Source organism: Python bivittatus, unplaced genomic scaffold (genome assembly GCF_059951505.1).
Source record: "Python bivittatus isolate LINGU-HERP-01145 unplaced genomic scaffold, Pbiv_v1 ctg000480_np1212, whole genome shotgun sequence".
Lineage (NCBI taxonomy): Eukaryota > Metazoa > Chordata > Lepidosauria > Squamata > Pythonidae > Python > Python bivittatus.
The window spans coordinates 8,969,386-8,995,491 of NW_028277075.1; the positions used below are offsets into that span (position 1 = coordinate 8,969,386).

At 37.5% G+C, this 26,106-nt stretch overlaps 1 protein-coding gene across 6 annotated transcripts in view; it reads right to left on the bottom strand.

Moving 5' to 3' along the window:
• ADCK1 (aarF domain containing kinase 1) overlaps positions 1 to 26,106 on the bottom strand; it is a 112,933-nt gene that overhangs the window by 39,446 nt on the left and 47,381 nt on the right. For all 6 annotated transcript variants that reach the window (XM_088145272.1, XM_088145271.1, XM_088145270.1 and 3 more), the window contains one exon: positions 16,167 to 16,370. In XM_088145272.1, coding sequence (XP_088001398.1) covers positions 16,167 to 16,370 — 204 coding nt within the window. The remainder of the gene's footprint in view (positions 1 to 16,166; positions 16,371 to 26,106) is intronic.

Consider the following 26,106-nt stretch of genomic DNA (forward strand, 5'->3'; position numbering starts at 1 on the left):
TTGTATTGTATTGTACTATTATTCATTGTTTTAATCTTTGGATTGTATTGGAGCATGGACCTCTTAAAGTTGATTGAAATTAAAGCAGCCTATTAACCTATGTCAATTAAAAATTTAATACTTAGCCTCAAAAGCTAAACACCAGGTTGGGGAAGAGAGTTCAAAGGCTTCCTACTCCAGCGGGAAAACTGGGAAGCCTCCAGGAAAAATACAGATATGTCTCTTCTCCCAAGACAGCTTCATGCCAAAGTAAAGTATCACAGGTTTTCCCATGTTTGATTATACTCTGCCTGTGAAAATTCAGCCTAATAATAGGTAAGTAGTTCCCCTCCTAATATGAGTTCAGGACCCAGTTTCAATATACTCCTTTGTTTTTCTCTGTTCTCTACTACTTCACATCTTTTTTTTCCTCTTCCCCTTCCCATACTGCTGACATAAATTACCTTTTGTCTGGTTGCCTACAGTTAAGTGAATGTTCTTCTTAAAATAAAAGCAGTTAATTATCAATAGAAGCGAATATATGTAGCTCAGGGTTGAACTGTGGAGTCCTTAGGGTTCTCTGAGCTCAGACTCTGCAGTTAATTGTGTTTTAGTATGTTATGTTCTTCATACAGTATATAATTAACCTGTGGAATTAATTACCATAAGATTTGGTGATGGCCACTAACTTGAATGGCTTTAAAGGGGATTGGATAAACTCATGAAGGATTAGTCTATCAAGTACATTACTACTAGTTTTGAGACTCAGTGTTATTTTTGGGTTAGGGACATTATGCTTCCAAATACCATTTGCAAAGGAAGAGAAGCAGGAGATTCTTGCTCACAAGTACTCTAGAGACATCTGATTGACAGATAATGGAAAAAAAGGAACATGCTTTATAAAACCTATTGTGATCAGGAAAATTATAAGCAATTTATATGCATTATATAATGCCGGAATATTGATTTATTTGTTGTTTCTTCCCTGTTTTTCTATATAACTTATCAAGTCAGCCTAAAACAACAGAACAACCACCAGCAGCAACTGATGGTTTTAAGAAGGAAAAACAGCTTAAAAACTTTAAGGAAAGCAATATGCCAAGAAAATTTACTGAAATTAAAACACATATAACTGTTTATCTGTTACTGGACAAAAATTTGACCAAAAGTGTCTTAAATCCTACAGTTCCAAATTCTGGATATTAAAAGCACAGAGGCCTTCTGTTCAACAGCTACCCACTATATCTTCAACAGACCTTGATATTTTCTGGATTTTAAACAAATTTTTGAACTATATTATTCCATTAATTAGAAAGAAATATTTTAAATGATACTGTAAATATAGAAAAACACATACAAATTCAGATTATAATGAGATAATATTATTGTACTTTCTCTTACAAGTTGTATTTTAAAATGTAAATAAATAATGATTCCAAATCAAAATAGGTGACACATCTGTCAGGTTTGCCTGTATTAATTAATCCTACTTAGCTATGTATCAGTAGTGTACATAAACTGTGTTTGTTTATTCAACTATTCCTTTAAAGTTGGATTCAAAACTGCTCTTGGAGGCTTGAGGGTTGGGGTATGTGAGGAAGGAATTGTTCCACTGCTATAAAAATGGCCTGTACCTCGGGTTTGGGGGGACAGGCTTGTGCTGGATCTTAGCCATTCCATAAATAGCACTTTTTTTCCAGTTTGCGAAATACATCCTGAATCAGTCCACAATTCTTTACAATAATGCGAATTTAACATAAACTTTTCCTCCTCCAGTCATACCATTATAAAGAGACATGAAATTGGTTTTACTTCTTAAATAAAGAGCAATTCTGTCAGTAGTGACTTTTCCTGTTAATTAATCAGTTATTTCCCCAACTGTCAGAAATTAGTAGGCCATGAAAAATAAATCCATTGAAAAAACTTTCTTCCTTTTAACTCAAAAGTTCTCTTAAGTGGTTTGAGACTTGTTCAGTTATAACACCTCCCCTGCAACTAAGAGTTTGTGTAGCGTTCCTGTTAAAAGACAACCTGGGTTTAAGTCCCCATTCAGCCTCAGTCTAATCTGTATTGCAGAGGACGCACTATGGATGTCACTTTCAGGTTCTTGGAGGAAGAGGGGGAAACAATATAATCATAAATGTAAAAGCTGGACTCCTGCTTCATTTCATTAAGCCTCTTTTAGGAACAGGAAATCTGCCACATTCAGTCAAACCAGGAATTCACCTCCACCATGCGGTTGAGGATATTCAAAGCAGCAGATGGAGAACTACAGGCAAGTAACCCCCTGAGCATATTTCTGACTCCTTTATAATCTAAAAGGAAACTTTGGAGGGCTTGTCAGAATAAAGAAAATCTTTTAATTTCATTTAGAGAAGGGGAATAGCTTAAATATGCATAAAAACATTCATATATTTTGTGCATCTTCTGTGGACATTATGATCAGGAGATTATGTTCTGCCGGCTTATACTGATTTTTGATTGACTGTGACATCACAAAGCACCCTCAACAGAACAATTTTGGCATTCAAAATATAAATGTGAGGTGCTATATTTTGAGGAAGGTTTTGTAACAAAGGGGCATATACTTTGAATGGAGGAAATACAACATTCAATATCTTGATCCACCAAATGATCTAGAAAACCCAAAAAGCCATCAGTGTAGACTCCTTCTATGTGTAATCACTTTGCCCTACCTGGGCTTTGAGTGGAATGCTAGAGCCTACTCTCAAAAATAACAGGCAGGGGTAGACAAAGGAAGAAGAAGAGCCTGAACAAACTAAAATTAATATTAAGCTTAATTATGATGACTGTATAGATAATTTCTCTCAACTGTTGTCAAAGTTACAATTCATCAACTAATGGAGATCCTCTGAGTGCTGGGGTGGGGGACAAAATTGCATACCTCTGGTATGACCAATTTACTCCAACCAGGTACTTTCCAAATGTGCCGAGTTCCAAGGACGGACTTTTTGTAACCAACAACTACAAATTTTAATTTTTTACATAACCAAGGGCCATAGTGGAAATAATAGTGATGCAGTAATGGATGGAAGCTTTAGCTCTTTTTCACGTTATTGAGGTTTTCGGTTTTTTAAAATAAGAATAGTATACAAAATCTATTGGAGGCTTAACCCACCTACGTCACTGGATTTTCTGATGAAAACTGGCAAAAAGAAGGCATTAATACCATGACTTGCAATTTGCCATTACATTTTTGTGGCACAATGTTTAGAGATCCTGGAAGGTGCAAAAAAAGAGCTGGGCTGCTGTTCACAGACTGCCCATTCCAAATACAGCCCAATACATCTGGAAGGCATCAGGTTGGAGAAGGCATTTTTAGGCAATACTGAAACAGGAGAATAATAAACAGCCTTGGAATAAACTTAGCTTTCTGTGTTGTTATGTCTTAAATGTATACTCACAACAAACCATCCAACAAATGATAATTATGATTAATGATATAATAAGCCTAAATACATGAAGACATTTTTAATGAATACAAAACCGTTCAACAAAGCATGGAGAAGAAACAAAATGGCAAGAAAATCAGCATTCATTACTTGGGTACAAAAGGCAGAAAAACTTGAAGCCACATGCTGGCCATTGATTTTATATCTGTATGCATAAAAGAATGCTTCAGATATCATAAGTTTTGATTGTTTTGATATTTCTTTAAAAATTACTGCCTTTCAATAAAATCAATGTGACCTGATTTTTCCCGTTTGTTTCACATACTCAAGGGTTGCCACAAGGTCACAGTTGTGCTGCGTGGATTTTGCATTTTCAAGGCTAGACACTGAATTGAAGGATTTGCCATGAAAGCAGTGAAGAAGACACTATTCCCTTCCTCAAATTCATCTCCCTCTGCTCTTTGCATCTCCTATCTTCTTCCTTCTTTTTCCCACCTCAGATGCCAGAGGGCTGGTTCAATAATGCAATTCAGCTGATTTTGCCATCTTAAAGCAGTGTCTGCTTGCATGTTAATCACCCTTAGAGCCCAGCCTGTAAAATGGGCTTGTTCACTAAACTCTATGAATAGGGAAACAAGCACAGCTGGCCTATTCATAATCAACATAAAAATAGATTAGCACTTTACATATTAAACATTATCGTTTCAACTATTAACATAAATCAGTTACAGTTATGGGCTCAGAGCTGCTGCTACTGCTCTTCAGGGACATGATCTGCAAGAGAAAGGAAACAATCTCAGATTGATGGATGTTACTATAGGTTTGTCGGGATGGTTAGGGGTATAACAGCTTGTACACATTTTTCAGCCTTACAGAAAGACATCAGAAGCTATCTTATACCAAGTCAGATTGTCTATCTAGCTCAGCACTGCCTACATTGATTTGCAATTGCTCTTCAAGGTCAGACAAGGATTTTCTTCATGGCTTACCCAATCTTCCTTCACTAGTGATGGTAGGGATTGAACCAGGGATCTTCTGCATGCAACCTTTATGTTTTCTCACTGTGTTATTGGATAGACGCCAAGAACAAAAGCTGCTATCAGAGCAACTGCTAAAAAAATAGCTCTCTTTCCATTCCTAATTATCAGACAGCAACTATACATTAAAACAAAACCAGAATTATTCATGGATTCCAAATGGATTCATCATAATGTATCATGCAATGATTGCTCCCATTAGGACAGCATTCTCCCTTTAACCATGCCTTCCAAATTTTAAGATACAAAAGCAACAATAAGGTTATAGCACACTGGTCAAAATCATTTGACAGTTTCTGTGTTCCCATGGATGTGTTACAGAATGCCTTACCAGTGCAGAATAATCTAGTTAAATATGTGGTGGCTAAGCACGGACTAATGTAATGATGCAGTCCAAAAGCTGACCAGGCATGAATAAGGAAGTTTTGGTTACAGCCTTGCTTCTGCTTTGAATTCAGTCAATGACTTTAGGCAAATCCCTCTCGTCTCGTCTCCTCTCCCTCTCCCTCTCTCCCTCATTTGCAGTTGGATAGTGGTGCTGGTAGTGGTGGTGATGCTGGTAACAGTAATAATCTGATATCTTTCAATGTTATTGTAAGGATTATAAAATAATGTACTAAAATGTTATGAATGGTATGAAGTTATATAGAACTGTTAAATATTATTAGTATGTCTCAGCAGGTTGGCAGGACATGGCCAACCTTGTCTGGTCTGCAAAACTAAACAGAGTTGAGCCTCATTTATACATGGATGGCACTACCAGAGCTGTAGACTAGACTGAAAAGTTGGAAAAAAATATCCTGTAAGACTTCAGAGACAACCACTTCTGTATTTTTGCAAAGAAAACAAAATGTTGCCCCTCTATATTTTAGTAGTTACACTATTAAAACTTATACTACCTTCTTCATCCTAATGGCCTTCAGAGATATTATGGCATCTAAAAATAACATAAAACTGTATTAGGACATGGGGTCTATTTTGATCACATTTCCATATCACATGGATCAAGAATAACTATTTCAGTAGGAAACTTCAAGGCCATTAGACAAATCAGGGGACATACTGGGCTCTTCAAGAGCTGCATTTTGATATCCTAGCTTCCCTCTAAACTACTCACCCAGAGAACTTCTTAGCCATGCCTCTGGTAGTGACCACATCTGAAAGCAAGCAATAGAACTGTTTCTCTGTATGTTGGAAGTACATATTGGAAGTACTTATAGGGCTTTACCTCCAAGGGTCATGCCTGTACTACTAGGCATGTATGTATTTCTGCATTTACTGAAAACAATTTCAGCCCACTATTCATTGATAAGAATCCCAAAGCAATAAGCTTTTGCTGGACACCAGTAGCTTGCACCAGATTGCCCTCAAAAGACCTTTCCTTTTTAAGGTGCAACAGGCTCATCAAGCTTAGGGGAAAAAAATAGGCACATCACTTGAAATCCAGGCAGTGGCAGCGGCACAACTTTTCATTTGACTAATGGGGGCCCATTTGTTCTGGCTGACATTAATGCTCTATGCCATCCATCTCCGACTCTTTAAATTATCTTTTTATGGCTGAAATCTTTTTCATAATTGATAAAAATCTCCTTTTTATAGCCTATGTTATTAAAAAAATGTGGAGTTTCTTTTTCTTTTTATTCTTCGTTTTAGTTTTAATATAAATGTGGTTTTTATTGATATATGCTTGAAAAGCTTGAAAAGCCCACTGGAAAAGAGTAACAAAGAAAGTGAAAACTGCAGCCCTGTCCTATCTGTTTTAAGCTTCCATCCTCATCTTCATCATCTTGAGCAGTTAAACTGCCAACCTTTCTAGGACTTCCAGTACAAAGAAAGGTTAATCAGTGAAAAACCATATGGAATCCTCTAAGATCCTCTAAGTCAGGCTTCCCAGATAATTTTAGTCTATAGCTCACATCATCCCGGCCTGTGCTCTTCCTCTGTACCCTGAAACTCAGCTGATTTAAAGAGAGAACTCTAGAAGAGCGTTCATGAGTATCTATGCTGCTTTCAACAGCATCATAGCTTCAAGCTACAAGCTCTGCTCCTTTCATATGTGTGTGTGACACCACAATGCATCTACAGAACAAGTGTGGCTTGCATCGCAATACCAAAACACCGCTTTTGTCATTCTGCTCCCCCTTGTGTTTGTCCCCAAGGGCATTCTTTTCCTGCAGCTTAGCCTCCCCCAATATGGGGATCCCCATATAAGTTGGATTTTACTACCATAATCCCCTAGGCACCACATGCAAGGCTATTACAGAAAATGTTGTTTATGGTTTATAGGAAGAGTGTTTGTGACATCACATGTTTACCCAGTAAGTGCTGTCACTAATGATAACAAAATTGCAGAACTGTTTTCCATTCTTCCCTCAAAGCTCAGCAATGCAGAGGAAAGAGAGGATTGATTGATTGATTGATTGATTGATTGATTGATTTTCTACATTTTTATCCTTCCACAATCCAGAGTCTCTCAACAGTTTACACAGAGTATAAAAACCCAGTAAATATCCATAGTATAACAACTATAAAAACAATAAAACAATAAAATAGGAGAACAACACCTCCTATTCCCAACTTCTGCATACAGTCCAATAAGATACCATGGTTGATGGTGACAAAAGCCACTGAGAGGTCCAGTAAAACCAGAAGGGGTGCACTATCCCCATCCAGGTCTCAACAAAGGTAATCTAAGAGACCAATGCAGTCTCCATCACAAGCTTGGGTCTGAATCTTGACTAAAAAGGCTCCAGATAATCCACTTTCTCTAGGGTGCTGCAAAGTTGATCCACCAGTTCTAGCTCAACAAAGGGAAGGTTGGAGACCAGCCAATACATTTGAATTCAGTGTAATTGGGCTACTTCCAAACTAACCCCATTGCTCCCAAATGTTACACTTGTGTTCATCCTTTAGCTTGAACTGAGAATTTGAGGACACTAAGGGCTAATCTTCAAGACTGTCAATCCTTGACAGTTTAAAACCATATACTGCAGAAATGTTAAAGTTTCATCTCTAACTTAAGAAGGATCAATAAACCTTTTATCTGTTGAGGAGTCTGATAAATACATAATTTTTCTGTTAAATTGTTTTCAGATTATATGAAATATATGACCTGGTTGTGTAATATGGGAAATTCCAATTCTCTATTCCAAATCTATTTTATACTATCCATATTTTTGTAAAAAAAAAAATTTAATGTTGGTAATACTGAATTCTTGGATTAGCCTCTTAAAAAGCTGTCCTCTTATTACATTCAGAGTTACAAAAGTTTTGGAGGCACCCCAGGCATCTCAACCAAATAAGGAACATTACAAATACTTTAACATATTGCCATTCAACTGTTTCTGGCAAATTATATTTATTTTGTAATGCTTCAAAAGTTTTATATATATAATTAATAATTAACTAACTCATTTTATACCCTCATTTTTCATGCCAAAAATATTTTCTTCTACCATTTTTCACTAAGGATTATTTCAACTGTCAAGTCCTTACATATTATTCTATGAGGTAAGGAAGAAAGTGTTATGATTCACATTCCTATTACTGGTTGATAAGAATTTGTTGTTACAATTTGTTTGTTTTAAGAACTACTTCCAGCTGAAAGCTTCATTGCACTTACTTTGCATATCTGAACATTTTAAAAAATGCTATAATTAACATTTTGTGGATGCAGTCTTACCCTTACTTGTTTGGTATTAAGTTCCACTGAACACAGTGGGGCCTACTCATTAGTAAATATGCACAGAATGACACTGTAAGTATTCAATACTCTCTTCACCAAAAGAAATCAACATGTTAAATTGTCTAATACCTTACTACACAGAACATTGCAGAGTCTGGCAAATCATTATTTAATATAAATAAGCAACCTGCTATGATTGTGTTCTGTGAGATATGTGGCACTCTGCAGGGGTCACAAGTATCCCTATGAAAATATTTCTTTAAAATATTAACTTTCTACAACTTAGAAACTCTTTTTTGAAACCTATCTCTTTTACAGTATCACCACACAAAGTAACATCTATTTAATAGTCATGTAGCATATCAGTTCCAAAATATTTAAATAAAATGCTGATCTTTTCAAAGTTCAACATATGCACAAAATTGTCAGGTTCAGTTCATAAATAAAACTGACTAAGGATTGCTTTGGATATGTATTGCCCCATCCAGATTACAAGAGGATGATGTTTCCTTCACACACACTACCAGATAAAACATGGAAAGCAAAATGCAACTGAAGAGCATTTCTGACGGCCCCACTTGTTGATAAGTGAGCTCTAAAATTAAACTGATTCATGCCAGTATGCATATTAATAAATACCATGTCTATTAAAGAAGATAGGAAAGTGATAAAAACAGGAAATTTGTATAATTTATATAATTTCTGTTGCTCTGAATAAAACGACAATAGAGAACATACACCTATGCAAATATCTGTAGACTCTCTCTCACACATACAGAGCTAAGTTTAAGCAACAGAAGCTATTGTGATTGTACAGTCCTATTAAATATAGGTAATTAATTTTAACCCATACTTATTAATTCAATTAATATTAATTTAATGGTTTTGGAGTAGAGCTCTAGGACATTTATATATACATACATGTGGGTTATATACAGACATTTGAGGGGTGACCTCCAGGATTGGTTTCAGTTGGAGTTGGCAGCCTTGAGGTTGACAAGATGGGGAAACTGGCCATTGCACAGAATTTTTGTCTGTGTATTTTTTCCTTGGGGGTGGGTAATCTTAAATTCAGGGTCATCTGTACTTTGTTTAAGTACATACAGAGAAGAAGCCTGCCTGTCAAATAAAACAATAAAGTAAAACCATACTATAAAACTGTATTCATTAATTAAAAATCTTGTCATATTATAAACAAATGTAATAGACAATAAAAATCTGTTCACAGTCCCACAATATGACATCACTACCAATGTCAATAAAAGGCTGGTTATAATATGGGTATAACCAAGACTTTTAATTAGTTATTGTTAACTTTGCTTTGTTGCAAGAGTTTATTTACTTTGGAGATACAACTTGTGAATATACAAGTTGAACATTGTTGAATGTATTTATTTGCTCATTCTAAATTACATTTCTCAATTGGATTGTTGATTTCTTTTCTTCAAGGCTAGAACTTCATGGCTAAGATAATGTGCCATTTAGCCCTCATGTATCTTTCTCAAGAGAGAGAAGTAAACTTTACTTCTTTTTTCACCCCTTGGATTCTCTGCTAGATACATCTTAGTCTCAATCCACAAATAAGTTAAATTTGCTTGTTATTGAGCTACTCTGCATTTTGGTCCCATCATTAACCAGTTACTGTCAGGTTCTTGCCAATTAAATTATTGAAAAAGCCAAAGACTACCACCCAGCCAAAAGTAGGATTACAAAAACTGTGGTATATTAATGTGTACAATGCCCACTCAGTTGAAACTAACACCAGAGCATTAACATTCTACTACTTTCATAGTAAAACTGTTTCCATATCTGTCAAATAGGCTGTCTGAAGACTTTTTCTAAATGACCTCTATAACTTAACTGCATACAGGTAGTCCCCGGGTTAAGAATGTCTGGGTTACAGTTGACCCATAGTTAAGAATGGAGCCTACTGTAGCAAAATTTGAGTTAAATACACAATGATTCAAGTTAAATACACAATGGTTCAAATTCATTATACAGTACTACTTATACAGTATTATACAATAATACTGTTCTGGCTTACCTACAAAATTGACTTAAGGACAGACCTTGGGAACAGAACTTGTTCTTAAACTGGGGACTACCTGTACTTACAATTTCAAAAATTAACTTTATTTTTTAAACAAAAAACTCAGCAATCTAGTACACAATATTTTTATATTTTTGTCAACAAATATCAAATTATAGGTTTTGTAGACTGTTATTGTGGATTTCATACACTGTAAGATTCAAACTTTTTAAAAAGTTTAGACGATTTTTAACAGTTAAGTCAAGCAACAAAATGGAAATGGCCTGGCTATTGCTTATGGCTTCTTTGACAAGATCAATTATATTCTCCAGATATAATCATGTTTTTGGAATAAGAGAAGAACATATTTTAGGGGAGTTGACACATATCCCTAATAGCAGATTATTGCAAATCGATAAAAAATAATTACTGTAGTGCACCTTAGTTCAGACACCATAGATTCAGAGTGTCTCTTCATTTTGAAATGTAGATGCTACAAACAGTTGATCTTCTAAACATGTCTAAAAATTCCCTTTTCCCTAAATGACTGTATTAATTTTACTAATTTCGTGATAAGGTAATTGAACTGATTTTCACTGAAGAATAGAGTCTTGATCTAACAAGGGAGATCCATGTGACAGAGTCTTTTTTCATACGTGATAAGGACACAATAAACATTTATCATAGTCTTTCCAAAGCTGACATCCTCTAGATGTATTCGGCATCAACTCCCATTATCCCCCAACTAGAATATTATACCTATTAATACTGTACTGAATTGGATGGAGGGAATTTCTAATAAGAATGAAGGTTTGCATCCACATCACAATCACAAACTCTTTTTCTTATGAATAAAAATTTGAGCCAAGAAGTAGTTCTTTAACATCTATTTTTGTATTTGTGTAAAGGTTTGCTACTCTTGAAAAGCTTCCCTGATCTGGCTTTTCCATCTAACCCCAGAGGAAGGCTTACTTTGAATGTTGGGATGCACTGGTGAACATATGGCTTTTTTTTCATCCCTTATGATGCTATTGTCATGTTGATGTTCATCATGATGATGATTTCAGTGGGTTTACTTTTACTGGTGGCTTTTGTGGGGGAGGAGATTGGTGATGTTTCTGTCAGCCACTCAAAGTCTTCGGTGATGAGTGGCATACAAATACAGTAAGTAAGTGAGTAGGTAAAGCAGTAACAGAAGCCATTTAAAAGGGAATACTGAAATTGCTAGAGTCCTGCTCCTCATCAAAACAACTTTAACTTCATGTGAAAAAGTCTGTCTTTCATGTATGATATAAGAACCAGCATCTTGAATTAGCGTCTAGGTCAATCAGCAGTTCCCACAAAAGACATTAATGTATGCCATCATTCAGTATCCTATAAGATGAAACTGAAGGAAACCAATCCTGCATCATTCCTATACTCCAGAGGCGAAGGTACATTTGCCTCCATAGGCACTGACCAGCCTATATAGGGATTCAGGCATACTGACCAGCATTACTTCTATCTTATCTGGATTCAGTTCCATCTAATTGGATCCTAGTGAGTGGGCATTGCTCATTACAGGGAACTGATATCTCAGCACCCTGAACTGATACTCTCACATGGAGAGTCTGTTTGGCCAGGGTCCTATATGAAATTGCTGTGAGACAATAATTTCCAAATACTGGTTTAGGAGCAAGAAAGTTTCTACAGGATGTTATGTCTATTAACTAAATATAGGACACTCTGATGTCACTCAACTGTACAACATTCATTATTGTCTCACAGCAATTTCATATAGGACCCTGGCCAAACAGACTCTCCATGTGAGAGTATCAATTCAAGGTGCTGAGATATCAGTTCCCTGTAATGAGCAATGCCCACTCACTAGGATCCTGCCATTTCAGGGACTGTGTGGTTCACGCAAACACAGGAGGATATATGCCACCAGCAGGGTAACCTTGCTCACTCTGGGCTGTATTTTCTACTGCTGCCATTCAGAGTTTTGACATTCCTATCTGGAGATACTTTAGCTCTCAGGTGAAAAAAATATTCAGGATATAGGTGTTAAAAACACTGGAAATAAAATCAAAACTTTAGGAGATACAGCAGAGTTATTTTCAGGGAACTGAGGTTTGTCAACAATAACAAATTTAATATAATGTGCCAAAAAAGGTTTACTTGAGGATTGCTTCCACAGCAAGTATCCTAACTACAGTTTTGAAATATTTTATGATCCAGATTATAAAAAAAAAAATCCAGTATTGAAGAGTATTGAAATATTTTACAATCCAGTTTATAAAAAAACATTATTGAAGAGTCTTCAATAATCAACAGATAGGAGGTGTTTTCCATTTCATCCTCCAGACACAATTAATCTGTCAGAGAGGTACCGAAGTCATCTCAGCTTATAACTATTCAGTCGTAATCCATCTCTTTTCTGCCTTATCTCTTTTTGCCTATTCATCCTTTCCTTTCCCATTTATTTTCCCCTTGTTTCCTTTATTGTTTTCTTTCCATCTCTCTAAAACTAAATATCAACCTGGCGTGGACCATGAGGGTGAAGGAATGCTAAGAAGAAAATCTGTGACTGAGAAGGGATTCAGGCTTCCTCGCTGGGAATCAATGAGGCATGGAGGGTTCTTTCTGGTTCTTGAAATGCTGAAAGAGACTGGGATGGCTCAGTGGCGGCTGAAAATGTATTCATCCAAGAAGAAAAAGGTCCCTGTCGCAAAAGCTACATTCAGTCAAAGGCCCACAAGCAGAGCTAGAGAAGAGAAAATGCTGCACGCCAAGGTAGCTGCTTTCTCTATGCACAGCAACTTCTGGATGAGATGGAAGCCATTTGGAGGGTGGCCTGAATGATATAGGCCGTATTAACACAACATATTCATCCATTATTCAGTTAGCCATGGTTCATGCAAGTAACTCAGTTTCTTCAGTTGTATGACCATAAATTGAATCATAAACTAACTACATGGGCTAGGTTTGCCCAGCATGCACGGCTAAAATATGGTTGATTCGTTTGGGATTCAATATATTATGTGGATATAGCCACTGAATGGAGTTTCACTTGCATGACAGAGATTCATTACATATTTTTAATGCATGAATTCAGTGCACAAATACGTGTCCTAATTGTAACCTAAACTCACTACATTCCTCCAAAGAGTACAAAGAGCCTCCAGGCTTGGGCACTTACTCTGGTTCCTTTAGTTATTCCAGCTGCTGGTTTATGTACAACCTTTCTCAATCTGTACTAGAGACCTGGAATATGACCATCAGTGAACACAGAGAAAACAAAGAGTGCCTGAAAGTCAGTGTAACTCCCAGGTCCAAAGAGTTAACAGTGACACAGCTCCTTTGGTACCATATGGCCTTGGTGTGAAAGGCAGCAACGATTTATGTTGTTATTAAGGGGATTTATTTATTTTTCACTCAGGGGTTAATTAAGGAGCGTGCAAATGTAAAGGGCTGACAGTGCTTATCTGGAAATGGTAAAGTGCAGTGAGAAGCAGCACAAACTGCCCATGAATAGCTTTCTGCCAACAACAACTTTTCTGCTGCTTTTAGCTGAAGCTGCTCTTCACGGGGAAGAAAACTCAGTGGCTCTGACACAGACGATCTGCGTTGCCCTACTGCTGTTCCTTATTCTCTGCTGTTTTTCCATGTTTTATGAGCCTACCATTTCAATTGTATTTGTCCTGTTTTCTGATGGGATGCAGAGGAAGGCCTAGAGGAAACTCATCTTTGGTAGGAGTCATCTCGCAGAATGAGGCCTGTGCGAAGATGGCAACCAATTTGATCAGGGGTCTAGGATACTTTCTCTGGGGGGGGGGGGGAAGAACTAGAAGTTTTGGAACTCTTTAGCTTGGAAAAGGTGATGGGGACATGACTGAGCTGTATAAAATCATGCATGCTTGGAGCAAGTAGACAGAGAGAGGTTTTTCTCTCAAACTCTAGGCCCAGATATCATCCAAAAGAGTTGGTTGGAAGTAGGTTTAGAAGAGGCAACAGAAAGTACTTCTTCACACAATACATAATTAATCTGTGGAATTTGTTACCACAAGGTGTAGTGATAGCCACTTACTTGCATGGCTTAAAAGAGGATAAGTTTATGGAGGATAGGCCTATTGAGGGCTATCAGTCTTGAAGACCCAAAGTTACCTCTTGGCTGCAGACAGCATATCTCTATTTGCAAGGGAACAATGATGGGAGAAGAGTAAGTCTCCATTTCCTCTTTGTGAGTATGTTTGTTGACTATTGTAAGAAACAAAATGTCGGACTAGGATAGACTTTGGCCAGAACCAGCAGAGCTATTTTTATGATCTTCTGTTTTTAAGTTCTAGGTTAGAGGTAAAAAAAGTGGGAGAACTTTCCAAAAAGATGGATCAACTTTGACAATGATTGAGCAAAACAGGCATGCCTGCCAAATGCCCAAGCCATGAGGGTCCCTTAGCTAATAGGTATTTAAAGGGAGGCTACTGTCTCTGAGGAGTTTATAAGGAAGCAAGGGGTTCACCTACGTTTAAGAAATCGTCTTAATCTTTATGAGCTGCCTGATAGGAAAATCATTTTCCCCAGTGCTTTCCCCACTGAGGTCTCCAGACTTTTGGAGGCCTGGTCTGTCTGCAATGTATTAATTTACTAGATTTGTAAGGGCCGTCTGACTCCAAAAAGAATCTGTGCGGTTTGTGCAATAACATATATATAATTAAAACACAGCTAAAAATATAACAAAGCATAACTGCCTGGACAACAACAGCAACATTAAAAAAACATGACATGGGCTCCACACACACCTTAACCCCAGGCCTGGGAGCAGAGCCAAGTCTTAAGGGACTTCTGGACACTTGGAGAGGGGTTGATGATATAGTGATGATGACGATGATATGATAGGAGTAATAAGTGCCAATGTCCCTGTATCCTGCTTTGTTGCAACTATGTCTCTTTCTAAAATAGCTGCCTCTGGGATTCAAACTGCTCTCAGGCAGAGGACTGCTGTAGCAAAAGAAGGCTCGGCAGCTCAGCGATAACATGTTAAAGGGCCACTAATTAGACAGAAGGCCATCCATGATTAGCCAGACCAGATCAAGACTGTTTCAGACATTTTTACTGCAATGCAGCCTGCCAGATTGTTTTGCCTACCTTCTGTTTATCTCCCAATGATCCTCCTATGACTCTGTATCTCAGCACCCCTGCTTACTTGTCCCACATCTGCATTAGGCATACTCTTCAGCATATGAACTATGCTCAGCATTCAACTTCACTGTGGTGCAATTGTTAAAACTGATGCCAATCAGATCACTTCTTTGGATTTAACTTAAGGACACAATGTGACCCCAAACTGGCATCAGTCTTATCAAGTAATTGGATTCCTGACAGGTCCTTCCCTTTTTATTCTATTTATGCCACTCATCTATTCTACATCCCAGATTCAGCACTTCACTCCTGGATCCCTTTGAACTAACTGGGCTTTTACAATAAAGACTTCAATAGCTTTGTTTGCAGTAAATACTGTTGGTCTTGAAGAGAAAACTCCTACAGCTAGCCTTAATAAGACATGCCTCTGTGACCTCCTGAATTGAATGTTAGGGAAAAAACCCACTAAATTAATACATACAAAATAATGCAGTCAGTTTATCTTGTCACTGACAATCATGCAAGCTTTAACAGATTTTCTGTGACAATCACCCAGCAACACTGAACATGACACAAAGCAATCAAAACAGGCAAGAGAGCTAGAGAAAAGAACCAGCGTTTTAAAGGAACCCAATAGTTCATTTTGAGCCCTGCAAAAAAATACAACAACAACAAAAATTTAAAAATGGGAGTACAATATTTCTGCAGCAGAAGTATTATTTTGTGTGGCAGAAAATGCTTGTAACCTGCAGGGGGTGAAAAAAACAGAAAATGTATAACTGTTGTGTATATAGCTGTGTCTTTTTAATAGAAAACCACTAAGCAGGTCTGCAAGACTAATCAAACAACATTCTGTGGTCTTGCTTGAATGACAGCCAACAAAGGGCGATTGCCTGACGTACCCCTTTGCCTAGGTCCTCCTGGATCACTCGCTCGATCTCCTGCCTGCTGCTCTGAGGAGCTTGGCTGTGCAAAATCTTGAGGGTGCGGGTGTATTCCTCAGGCAAGAGATAATCAAGAGCCCCCAGATGCTGTCCTACTTTGATGAAGGTGCCTCGGTTGGCACAGCATAAATCTCGGAGACGTTCTGCAGAACGCAGATGCACCTGCAGAGAGAAAGGGAGGGAAAAAAAAAACTCTGAAACTTTGCTTGAAACCTTTTCTCCAAATTATATACTGTATCTTTCCATATATCCTCTCCTAAGGCTTTGAGATACAATTGTAATCAGGAGGCTTCCTGAATTGATCATTAGGACAGAAAGCACATTTCAGAAAAAAGCAGACATCTTTTCCCCCAAAAAGGGCCCTAGGTCGATGTCTCCGTTTGCAATGCCTGCGTTGCACCTGCATTACCCCCAGTCGTATCAGTAGGAACTGGCACCCACGGCATGTGCAGACTTTCAAATATTTGATGTTCAGGCGTGAGCATTTCCAGTCCCCTGACATATTACTTGAGGGGATTCAAAAATGTGCAGCAAAAAGAAGTGGACACAAGCCCCGCCCCTCCTAGCCTGATGCTTACAGCTGTTCAATTTCTGCTTGTATCCTCCATTTTACAAGCCTCTGTAAGCTTCCTTGATGTGGGCCGAGCCGTGGCATGCCAAAGGGCCGCGTAACCACCAGGAAATAAACCCCCCCCAACAAGCAGTACGCTTTCACCGTGAAGAAGCACAGCTGCACATCATATGACTCGGGAAGGACAGAAAAGGCCAGTTTTATATGACTCCTTGACTGGGCTGTTTATCCCTTTCTTCTCTCCGAGTAGCCGAGATGCCAAGGGGGAAGAAAAAAAAAAGAAACACAAAAAAATGGAATGGAAAAGGTGCAGATGGAGGTAGAAAATGGAAGGGATGAAGCCAGAGCAGCTGGGCAGTTTGTCACAGTACAAGGAGTTCAGCCCATTACAGGGAAACAGTTTTTATGCAGCTTGAATAATTGTCCTCGACACTGTCTCCAGCAGAGGAGAAGGGAGGGGGCGGAATCAGCATCCAGCCAGAGTAGGGGAGGTCTATCTATAGCTTTCCAGAGTTAACCTGTATTCCAGGGGAAAAGAAAGGCAAGATGGGTGCATTTGAGAAGGAAAGAGGCCATGTTAGCCCCAATTCTTCATATTCTTAATAGCTCATGTTGGAAAATGCAAAAATATATTCCCTGTAGCTCTACAAAATATGCAAGAAGGCGAGGCTGCTGGGAATATACGTGCACACACATACATTTAAACATGTTAATTCATCTCCTAAAAAGGCTGCCTCAAAACATTTTTGATAGCCGCTTACTAGGAAGCATCAAGAAAATCATAACCGGCATCACTGCAAAGATATAGCAAAGTACTATCAGATGATAACTCTGTCTAAGTAGATGATGAGCCAGTGTTCAGACATTTTGTATTTGTATTTTATATTTTGTATGTTTTTTAATAATTTGTATCCATCTTAATACTTTATATAACCTCTCCATCTTTTGAGAGAAGGCACGAGGTCACTTGCAGGTTGTCCACCCAGCTGAGTTGGTAGATTAGAATCATGATTTTTATGAGTGGCCGGGCTATTGCTTCCTGACGCCTACAAAGATTTCACAAAGACCTGACCATTTTGCTGATGACCAGCACTCCCGGTCTTGCCTTGTTTTCTGGGAGGAAACAATTGCCATATTGCCCTAGCATCCACATCTGAATGAGAGGCCCCACTTTGACAAGGTGCAAGCGCTGATTTGCCTCCTGTTTACCATAGACCTGACTGTTTTGCAAACAATGGGCATTACCATCGGGTCCTCTGTTGCCTTGTTTTGCTGATTTACTTTGCAGATCCTGATGGAAAACCTTACCTGTCTTATTTTGCACTATAAGAAGAAATACACTTGTTTTGTTCCACTACTTTGTATTGCTAATAAGAAACACTCCTAGCTGTGAAGCATTCCCAGAGGGCCAAATAAGGGATTTCCTGTGCCCGCCTAGACCGGGCAAGACTGATGAAGTGTACCAATGAGATTTTGCCATCTCCCTGTGTGCTAATGTATAAATAATGCTGTTGAAGACAAGCACTTGAGCTTGCTTTGCGAAACTATTCCCAAGCATCTTTCTTCTCTACAGAGTAAACTTTGGAAAGATCTCTATGTCTTGTGTGTTCTGATTGGGCGTGGGCACACCAGGCTACGAACCCAGCGTTCCTGGGACAACACAGAGACAAGAGAATATATGCATACTAGTCCCTTAAGTATCATAGGTTGAACAATAATGGTTAGCAATGCATACAGAGGTACTAGAGGCACACTGATTGCTTAAATGCTGAGACAGAAGGAGAAGCCACATAGTACGCATTAGAGATTATTCCAAAAGATAGTGTATGAAAATGCTTTTATCCCTACCTTCACTGCATTCGCAAGTGGTAGCTGTAAAGAGCAGAATGTTTGCACAATTACAGGTAATGCACCAATTGTGACCCCCCCCCCTCCTGATCTTAGCAATTATTATTCACACCTCAGTTACATCCCATCTTGATTACTGCAATGCACTTCCCATGTGAATTTGGAAAATGCAGTTGATACAAAATGTGACACCTGGGCTGTTCAGAGTGCAAGGGACAGGGATCCTATGTTGCTTGTACTGAAAGATCTGCACTGGTTGCCATTTGCTTACTGGCCACAGTTCAAAGCATTGGCCCTACATGGCTTAGAGCCCAACTATCTGAGGGACTCTTCCCACTATAAAGCTGTCCAATTCCTCAGATCAGTAGAGATCTTTTTCAATACATTTCTCTCATAGATGGCCCACTACTAGATAGGCAGGAGAGGGCCTTCTCCCAGGCTATGGAATCTCTCCCCAAGAAAGTATTGTACACTTGCCCCTCTCTCTCCCAGTAATTAAGAAAATGTCAAAAACAAATACCTAGAGTCAAACTTTTAATTGCTCATTATTTTAGTGATGCTACTTGCGTTTTTAGTTTTAGTTATGTTGATTTAATGGCTATATTTTACATTTTGCATTTTTTTAAATTGTGTAAACATACATTATGGTTTGGGCCAAACAGAAGGATGGAGTATAAATTTAATAACAACAAAGAATAAATGGTGACTGGTAACAGAAGATTTCCTCAGACCAAATGAGATCATGATCTGAATCCCGTTTTCAACAGATTGAATAGACTTAAATGGAATACTTTACAATCACTTATTATAGGACTGTATAAACATCTATTTATTTATATAAGCATTTACATAATATCAAAGCAAGGAACAGAATAAACAACATGGACTGAAGTTCTTTACTTCCTTTCCCAAACACTTAATGAATAGATAATATTTAATACTAGAAACATCAAACATATTGAATTGTACCCAAACTTAGCCATAACAACATAGCCATAACAAAACAGCCATAACAACAAATTTAACAATATAGATTTCAGTAGGTTTACTCTGTATATTACTCAACTGAGATGTGATCTTAGTATTTTTAATAGTGACTGCATGGAAAAGAAATTAAAGGCTAATTAGAAGATATGACACTATTGTATTCAGCTAGACTTTTTACAAGTAAATGGTACCTAATGTTGGTCTAAAATCTAGCTGAGAGAGAGCTTTAACTGTCCCCCATGATGGTGCCCAAAAGCATTAGGACATCAAGCCTGCTATTTGCACTGCAATAGGCACAGAAACTTCCCAACAGATCTCTTAACTGTATCAGGTCCACATTTATTTTTTAAAAGGCATTTACATAATTCTTAATCAAATAAATGGCGTCTCGTCTAATTTAGTTTTAAATTTCAATCTAGACCACTTAGATTGGAAGTGTTACCCTCCAGTTATTGCTGAACTACAATTCCCAAACATTCCTGCAATGGTGATGATGCTGGAAATTTTAATTCACCAACATATGGAGCGGCACAGATTCCTCAACTCTGGTTTATATAATGATGTACCCATAAATTGGTAATAGAAGACATGTACTCAGGAATAAAGAAGCTGAAGAAATTCTCCTTGTTTAAAGAAAGGTAAAATAAGTGCATACAGTATATTTTAATTAAACCTAAAGAAATCAAACCTTGTATATAGATCAGTCACAATATTGCTTTCGATTGGTCTAAATGTTGACATATTAAAAATGGACTGAAAATTTAATGCCAGAATACTCAAGAGAAAATAGATGTAAATAAAGATGTAAATTTTTAATATATTATTGTATCCATTTGCTTCACTCTGTTTGTTTTAAATTTTGCTGGTCATTGACCAAGTAAGTATTATTGCTATTGCTATTTATTACAAATAATGAAATTTTAAAAACAATATACCCATTATACTAGAGTTAAGAAATGTAATATATAATATAAAATTAATTAAATGTCTATAATGGCAATATTTATATAGTTAAATACAGAAAAGCTCAGGCATAAATTATACCGTGTCAAGCAAACTCCTAAAACTCTTATTTGTAGTAATGGATTACTTAACATCTCTGTACTGACACACAAGGAATAATCTCAGGTGGGAAGTAAAATATGCCAAATACAGAGGGTAGTACAGTACAGTATTTCAGTTCTTGGCTGCAGTAAAGTATCTCTATGAAATGCCCAAATTCATAATTTGTTTCATTACAATCATCAGAAACAAATTATTTGTTGTCGCTTGTTTACACAGCTGGGCCTAAACATCCCAAACAAGCTCTTCCTTGAAATCTCATTCAAATTTTAATCATACCAATTTTCTTCTCAGAGTTCAGGTTCAACACATGCCAGATCAAATACACAAAATACAGCAAAGCAGTAGTGAGTGGATGCCCTTGCTGAAAATTATTATGAAGATTTTTTTCAAGGTTGCATAATTTTCCTTGGTATGACTTAGGTTACCTTCAGGAAAAAAAATCCTATAGCTCTTCAAATAATGAAGTAACCAGAACAAACTGTATAAAAATAAAAGAATGGAACTGTGCAATTAAGCCTATTATAACACTGGAAGAAACAAACATATTAAAGCAGCCAACTGTAGGAAGATATTGAAGAAAGAAAAATATCCAAGAATAATAGTTTTTAAAGACTACAGTTTACGTACAATTAAAATCAGGTAAAACTTCCATGAAATTGGCCAAAACATAGAAAATTTTGGTGTGGATGGGATGATCTGTAAACTGTTGTATGTAATGAAGTACAAAATATATTACCATGTAGCGCATGCACTAATATTGCTGTATAGAACATACAGAGGCGAATATAACATATTCATCTCTAACATCATGGTTAGAGACGAATCATCATAAGCTCTACACAAAGTATAATAATTATCACAACATTTGATTGATGCTTTTGGGAAAAGAAATCAGGTTAACAAAGATTATATTTGTAGTACAGTAGAAAGCCTGGTATAAATTTTAGGTGAAAAGAAATTAGAAGATATCATTAAAAAACAGAGCTCGGCTTTCATGATCCAGTCCCAAGAACCTTCAGAAGCTTATGGCAGCAGCTCTGAGGAGGAGACAGAAGCAGTGCCTGGTCATTCTCCTGTGAGACCCTCTATTCTGGACCTTGGAGCTTGTCTCATCCATCCTAGGTAGACACTGCTGCTCTCTGACTCCAAAGAATGGGCTTCGGATTTGTCCAGTGAACCAGGAGTATTGCCCTCCACAATTCCACTCTTCAGAGCTGAGCCCTTCTTTTAAGCAGCCAGAGACAATAAACCAAACTGATTTTTTCAAAAACCTAAAACAGGATTTGTGAGGGTAAGCTACTGAAAGGATTTCCATTTAAGTCTGTGAATATTCTCACACAGTCAAAAGTAAACAACCCAATACATCAGTTCCTAAAATAAGGAAGAGATGGAAACTGTGTCTGCCACCCAAAAGAGAACTGCTTCTAGCCCAACACATACTGGGCAGGAAAAAAATGTGACCTTTGATTATTATAAGTAGAACTCATACTTGGTACTCAGCAGTTGCTACAATTTTTTCGTAATGGCTTTTTAGTTTTTCTACAAGAAATTTAGCATCAGAAGTTCCTGAGTTTTTTGTGTATGTTTAATTAGGTTCAGCCCAGCCTGCTGTGGAGAAGCCTGACACTTTCTAGGTCAGTGTTGTAGGAACCTATCTATACTAGGCTTTAGTACTGTTTTCTTTGGTCCTGGATGTGAACACTTGAGATTTAATGGATATTGGTAACAGCTATTCAGGGTACTGAACCTAGTACTCCATCACTTTTGGATGGAAATCCCACTGGAACATGACATCAACTTAATAATGTCTGTAGTGTTGCAATCTGGAAGGATATACCATAACAGTAAAGATTTTAATTGAATTCATACAAGCTAGGAGGGGGGATAACTGGTCACTGCATGTAGATACATTTACTACTGTACTACCTGGCCTAGTACCATCCTTACCTATGGAACTATGAAAACAAATGGTACTAGTACAATAAATAAAACAACCTGAAAATGACAATTAACAATGGTGTTATATATTACTTCACTGAGCAGGACAGATGACAAACCAACTTGACTGTTGTTAATGTACTTATTTGGACATTCATTAAGGAATACAGTGGAGGGGAGAGTAGCAAGAATGAACAGAAATGTTTTCAAATGGTCTTTTCTTTATAGACTATAAAAAATGATCATTTTACAAAATGCAAAATCATGGCTGCTGATCAATCACTGTCTCAATTTTCTCAGGACTTGGCTTCAATTTAAATCCCACTTAGATATACAAATATTATCACTAGATCTTGAGTGCATTGTAATGCAATCCTCCTGAATCAGAACATTTCTATATATTATCATCCCATATAAAGTAAGATGTATCCCTCCTGTTCTCCCAAATTTTTGAACACATTTCTCTTCATCAATGATCTGACTCATTAAGTTGAAAATTCTTGAATAGTGACTTTGGAATTGGGATCTCCAAAGTACATATACTTTATTCCCCGGAGAAATTACTCATTCCATGCTAGAGACCTGTATGTACATGGATGAAGATCTCACTGTGGACAGCAGCTTGAACTAATTCTTGAGCTGGAACTATACAGTAAGTCAAAACCAAGAGACAACCAAAAAGGCAAGATTCAGGAGCAACACAGGAACAAATAAAGATAGAGGAACATGCCAGAGTTCAATAACTTTGTTACTGAAACAAAGTTCAGCTGTAAAGCAAGCATTCTTACATTCCTTCCAATGAACAGCCTAGTAGGACAGTCAATACAGGATCCAAATGGTTCAACTACTCACCCTATAAGGCAGAATTTACAGATCTAGTAGTTCTAAATAACATGGCAGACAGCAGCATTACCAAACAGCTTGGAGAGAATTATCTGAGAGAAGTGCTGGCCCCACATCCATGTTCTAACACTTTAAGATCTTCCATTTCCCAGAGGAGGGATTGAATTTGAGAACAGCAATCTGGTATTAGAAGATTTCTAAATTCAGACTGCTGGATCAAGTCAAATGTCCATAGAGTTATCTACAGTGCCGCAGCCTATGTGTTCCCCCCTTTTGTCACTGTGTCCTGTGGGCTTCCAGTCAAGACAGGACATGGGAGCTGATTTGAGACCCTTTTTCCATTTCATTGAGCCTAATGCCATTATTTTTTAATGCTGATAGGAAAAACACATAAACATATTTTCTTTTTATAACTCTTATAAACACCAGCATTTAATACACAAATATGTACAGCTATTAAAGCTTGAAAACTGATACATGCACAAAAAATACTATAAGGCTCAATGAAAAATTACACACTTTTTCAGTTCTCCTTGCACATTCCATAAATCTTCAAAATGCATTGAAGATTTCAGTGCATACACTCAAAATGGGAACTCAAGAGCTCATGTTGAGCTGCAAATGACTGCAAATTGTTACATCTTAAAGATTTTTGCAAAAGTTGCTTCTGAACTGAATTCATAATACATCATGCCAAATCATCCAAGCAGCTTCCTGATGGACACTTTATAAATTGCTAGCAATATTTACTTAGAGCTTATTGTGAAAATATATTCTACCTAATTACCAATGCTAGAAAATGTAATCACATTTGGCTTTAATCAAGTTCTTTAGTTGTTTTATCTTCTGACAAGTTTGGCAGATTTAAGAGAAGAAAATTTTTGATGTTTGCAACCTGAAAGCTACATATGACAAAGGCTAAATCTACTAACAGAGGTGAATATGTGTAGCTCAGGGTTGAACTGTGGAGTCCTTGGGGTTCTCTGAGCTTGATTGTTTTCTTGCAAACGTTTCGTTACCGGGCTAGGTTACATCTTCAGTGCTAGGAAGGAATGGGGTTTGCTCTCTATTTATATACTGTGGCATGCCCTGCCAGTGTTGGTGGGGGTGGGGGTTTTGTTTTATTTTTTCCCTCTGGTAGTTCCTTGATTAGGGTATTGTTTACTGCTTGATTGTATGTCTGGTAGTAATCTTAGTGTTAATCTCTACTTATCTGGGTGATGATTGGTGGTGAGATGTTCTGGTCTTTTGTTTTCCTTTCTATTGTCTCTTTTGAATAGTGTGTAGACGATATAAATTCAGTGAATTAAAAGTGCACAGATCTAAAAAAAAGTCCAGAAAATAAAATTGTGTCAAAGTAAGAATTTGAGAAATTTTAGAAAATGCCAAGCAGGATTTTTCGAGAAGGGCCTATCTTCATTGGGGTGCCACCACTGAAAAGGGTTTTTTTTTTCAATAGTGTCATTTTTCATTCAGTGACTGTACCCAGAAAAGGGTCAGAAAAGATGATCTCAAGGTCTCAATACAAATAGGAGGTAATTCATCAGATGATCTAGTTCCAAGCCATTAACAGCTGTAAAAACTTCACTTAGAATTAGTCCCATGAATAATCTTGCAGCCCATCTGCATTAGCTGAAGTTCTTAACCCTTTACAAAGCCACCTCAACAGCTGTCAAGTGAAAGAGTAAAACAAATGCCTGAACCAAACCCTCCAAACGATCAAGGCCCCTGAACTCAAGTAAGCCTCCTTAATAGCTTGCTTAGGCATTTGCAGATGCTGGCTCATGAGTTATCTTAAATCAGCACTTCTATTTTTAAATGGGAACTAGGAAGTAACTAACCACAAAAACTAACTCATGCTGACCTCCACTTTACTTTTCTGCCTATCTCACTATAAGTAGAAAATCTGACCCATGTTATGATTGACATTTGACATCATTACTGGTCAGCATTATTATACAACTATACAGAGGTTGTTTGCACCCTCCTTCAGTGGGCAGAACCTTGTGGTCTGTTCAAATAAACTTGGCTCAAGCAGATTGTGTGGTTTCCCACTAGTAAATTGGGTCATGGGGAATTTTTCTCCTTCACAAGCCATCTGGGGATTATAGGAGTTGTAGCATAAAACTAAAGCAAGGCTATCCTATCCAATACAGCAGTAGACACTGTCAAGCTGAAGCTTATAAAGACTCTTTCATCATTTAAATCTTTAAGTAGTCTTTTCCAGGTGGGGACATGCATTTGTGACTGGGAAACCACTGGGTAATGTCTGCAGGGTCAGAGTTGCACAATACAATTCCCCCTATCATAGACACATACATACCTGTAAAAAACCAACTAGAGGGCACTTTGCATTTGCACAGCTTTAATACATTTCTTCAGGCAGATCAACACTGAATCATAGGGTTGGAAAGGACCTCAGAGGTCTTCTAGTCCAACTTCCTGCCCAGTGCAGGAGTCCTCGTACCTTCCTGGACAAATGTTTGTCTAGTCTTTTCTTGAAAACTTGCAGTGATGGAATATCCACAACTCCAGGAGGCAGGCTGTTCCACTGCTTAATAGCTCTCACAGTCAGGAAATTCTTTATTTTAAGTTTGCATCTCTCACTGTACAGCTTTCACCCATTGGTTCTTGTCTCACCTTCAG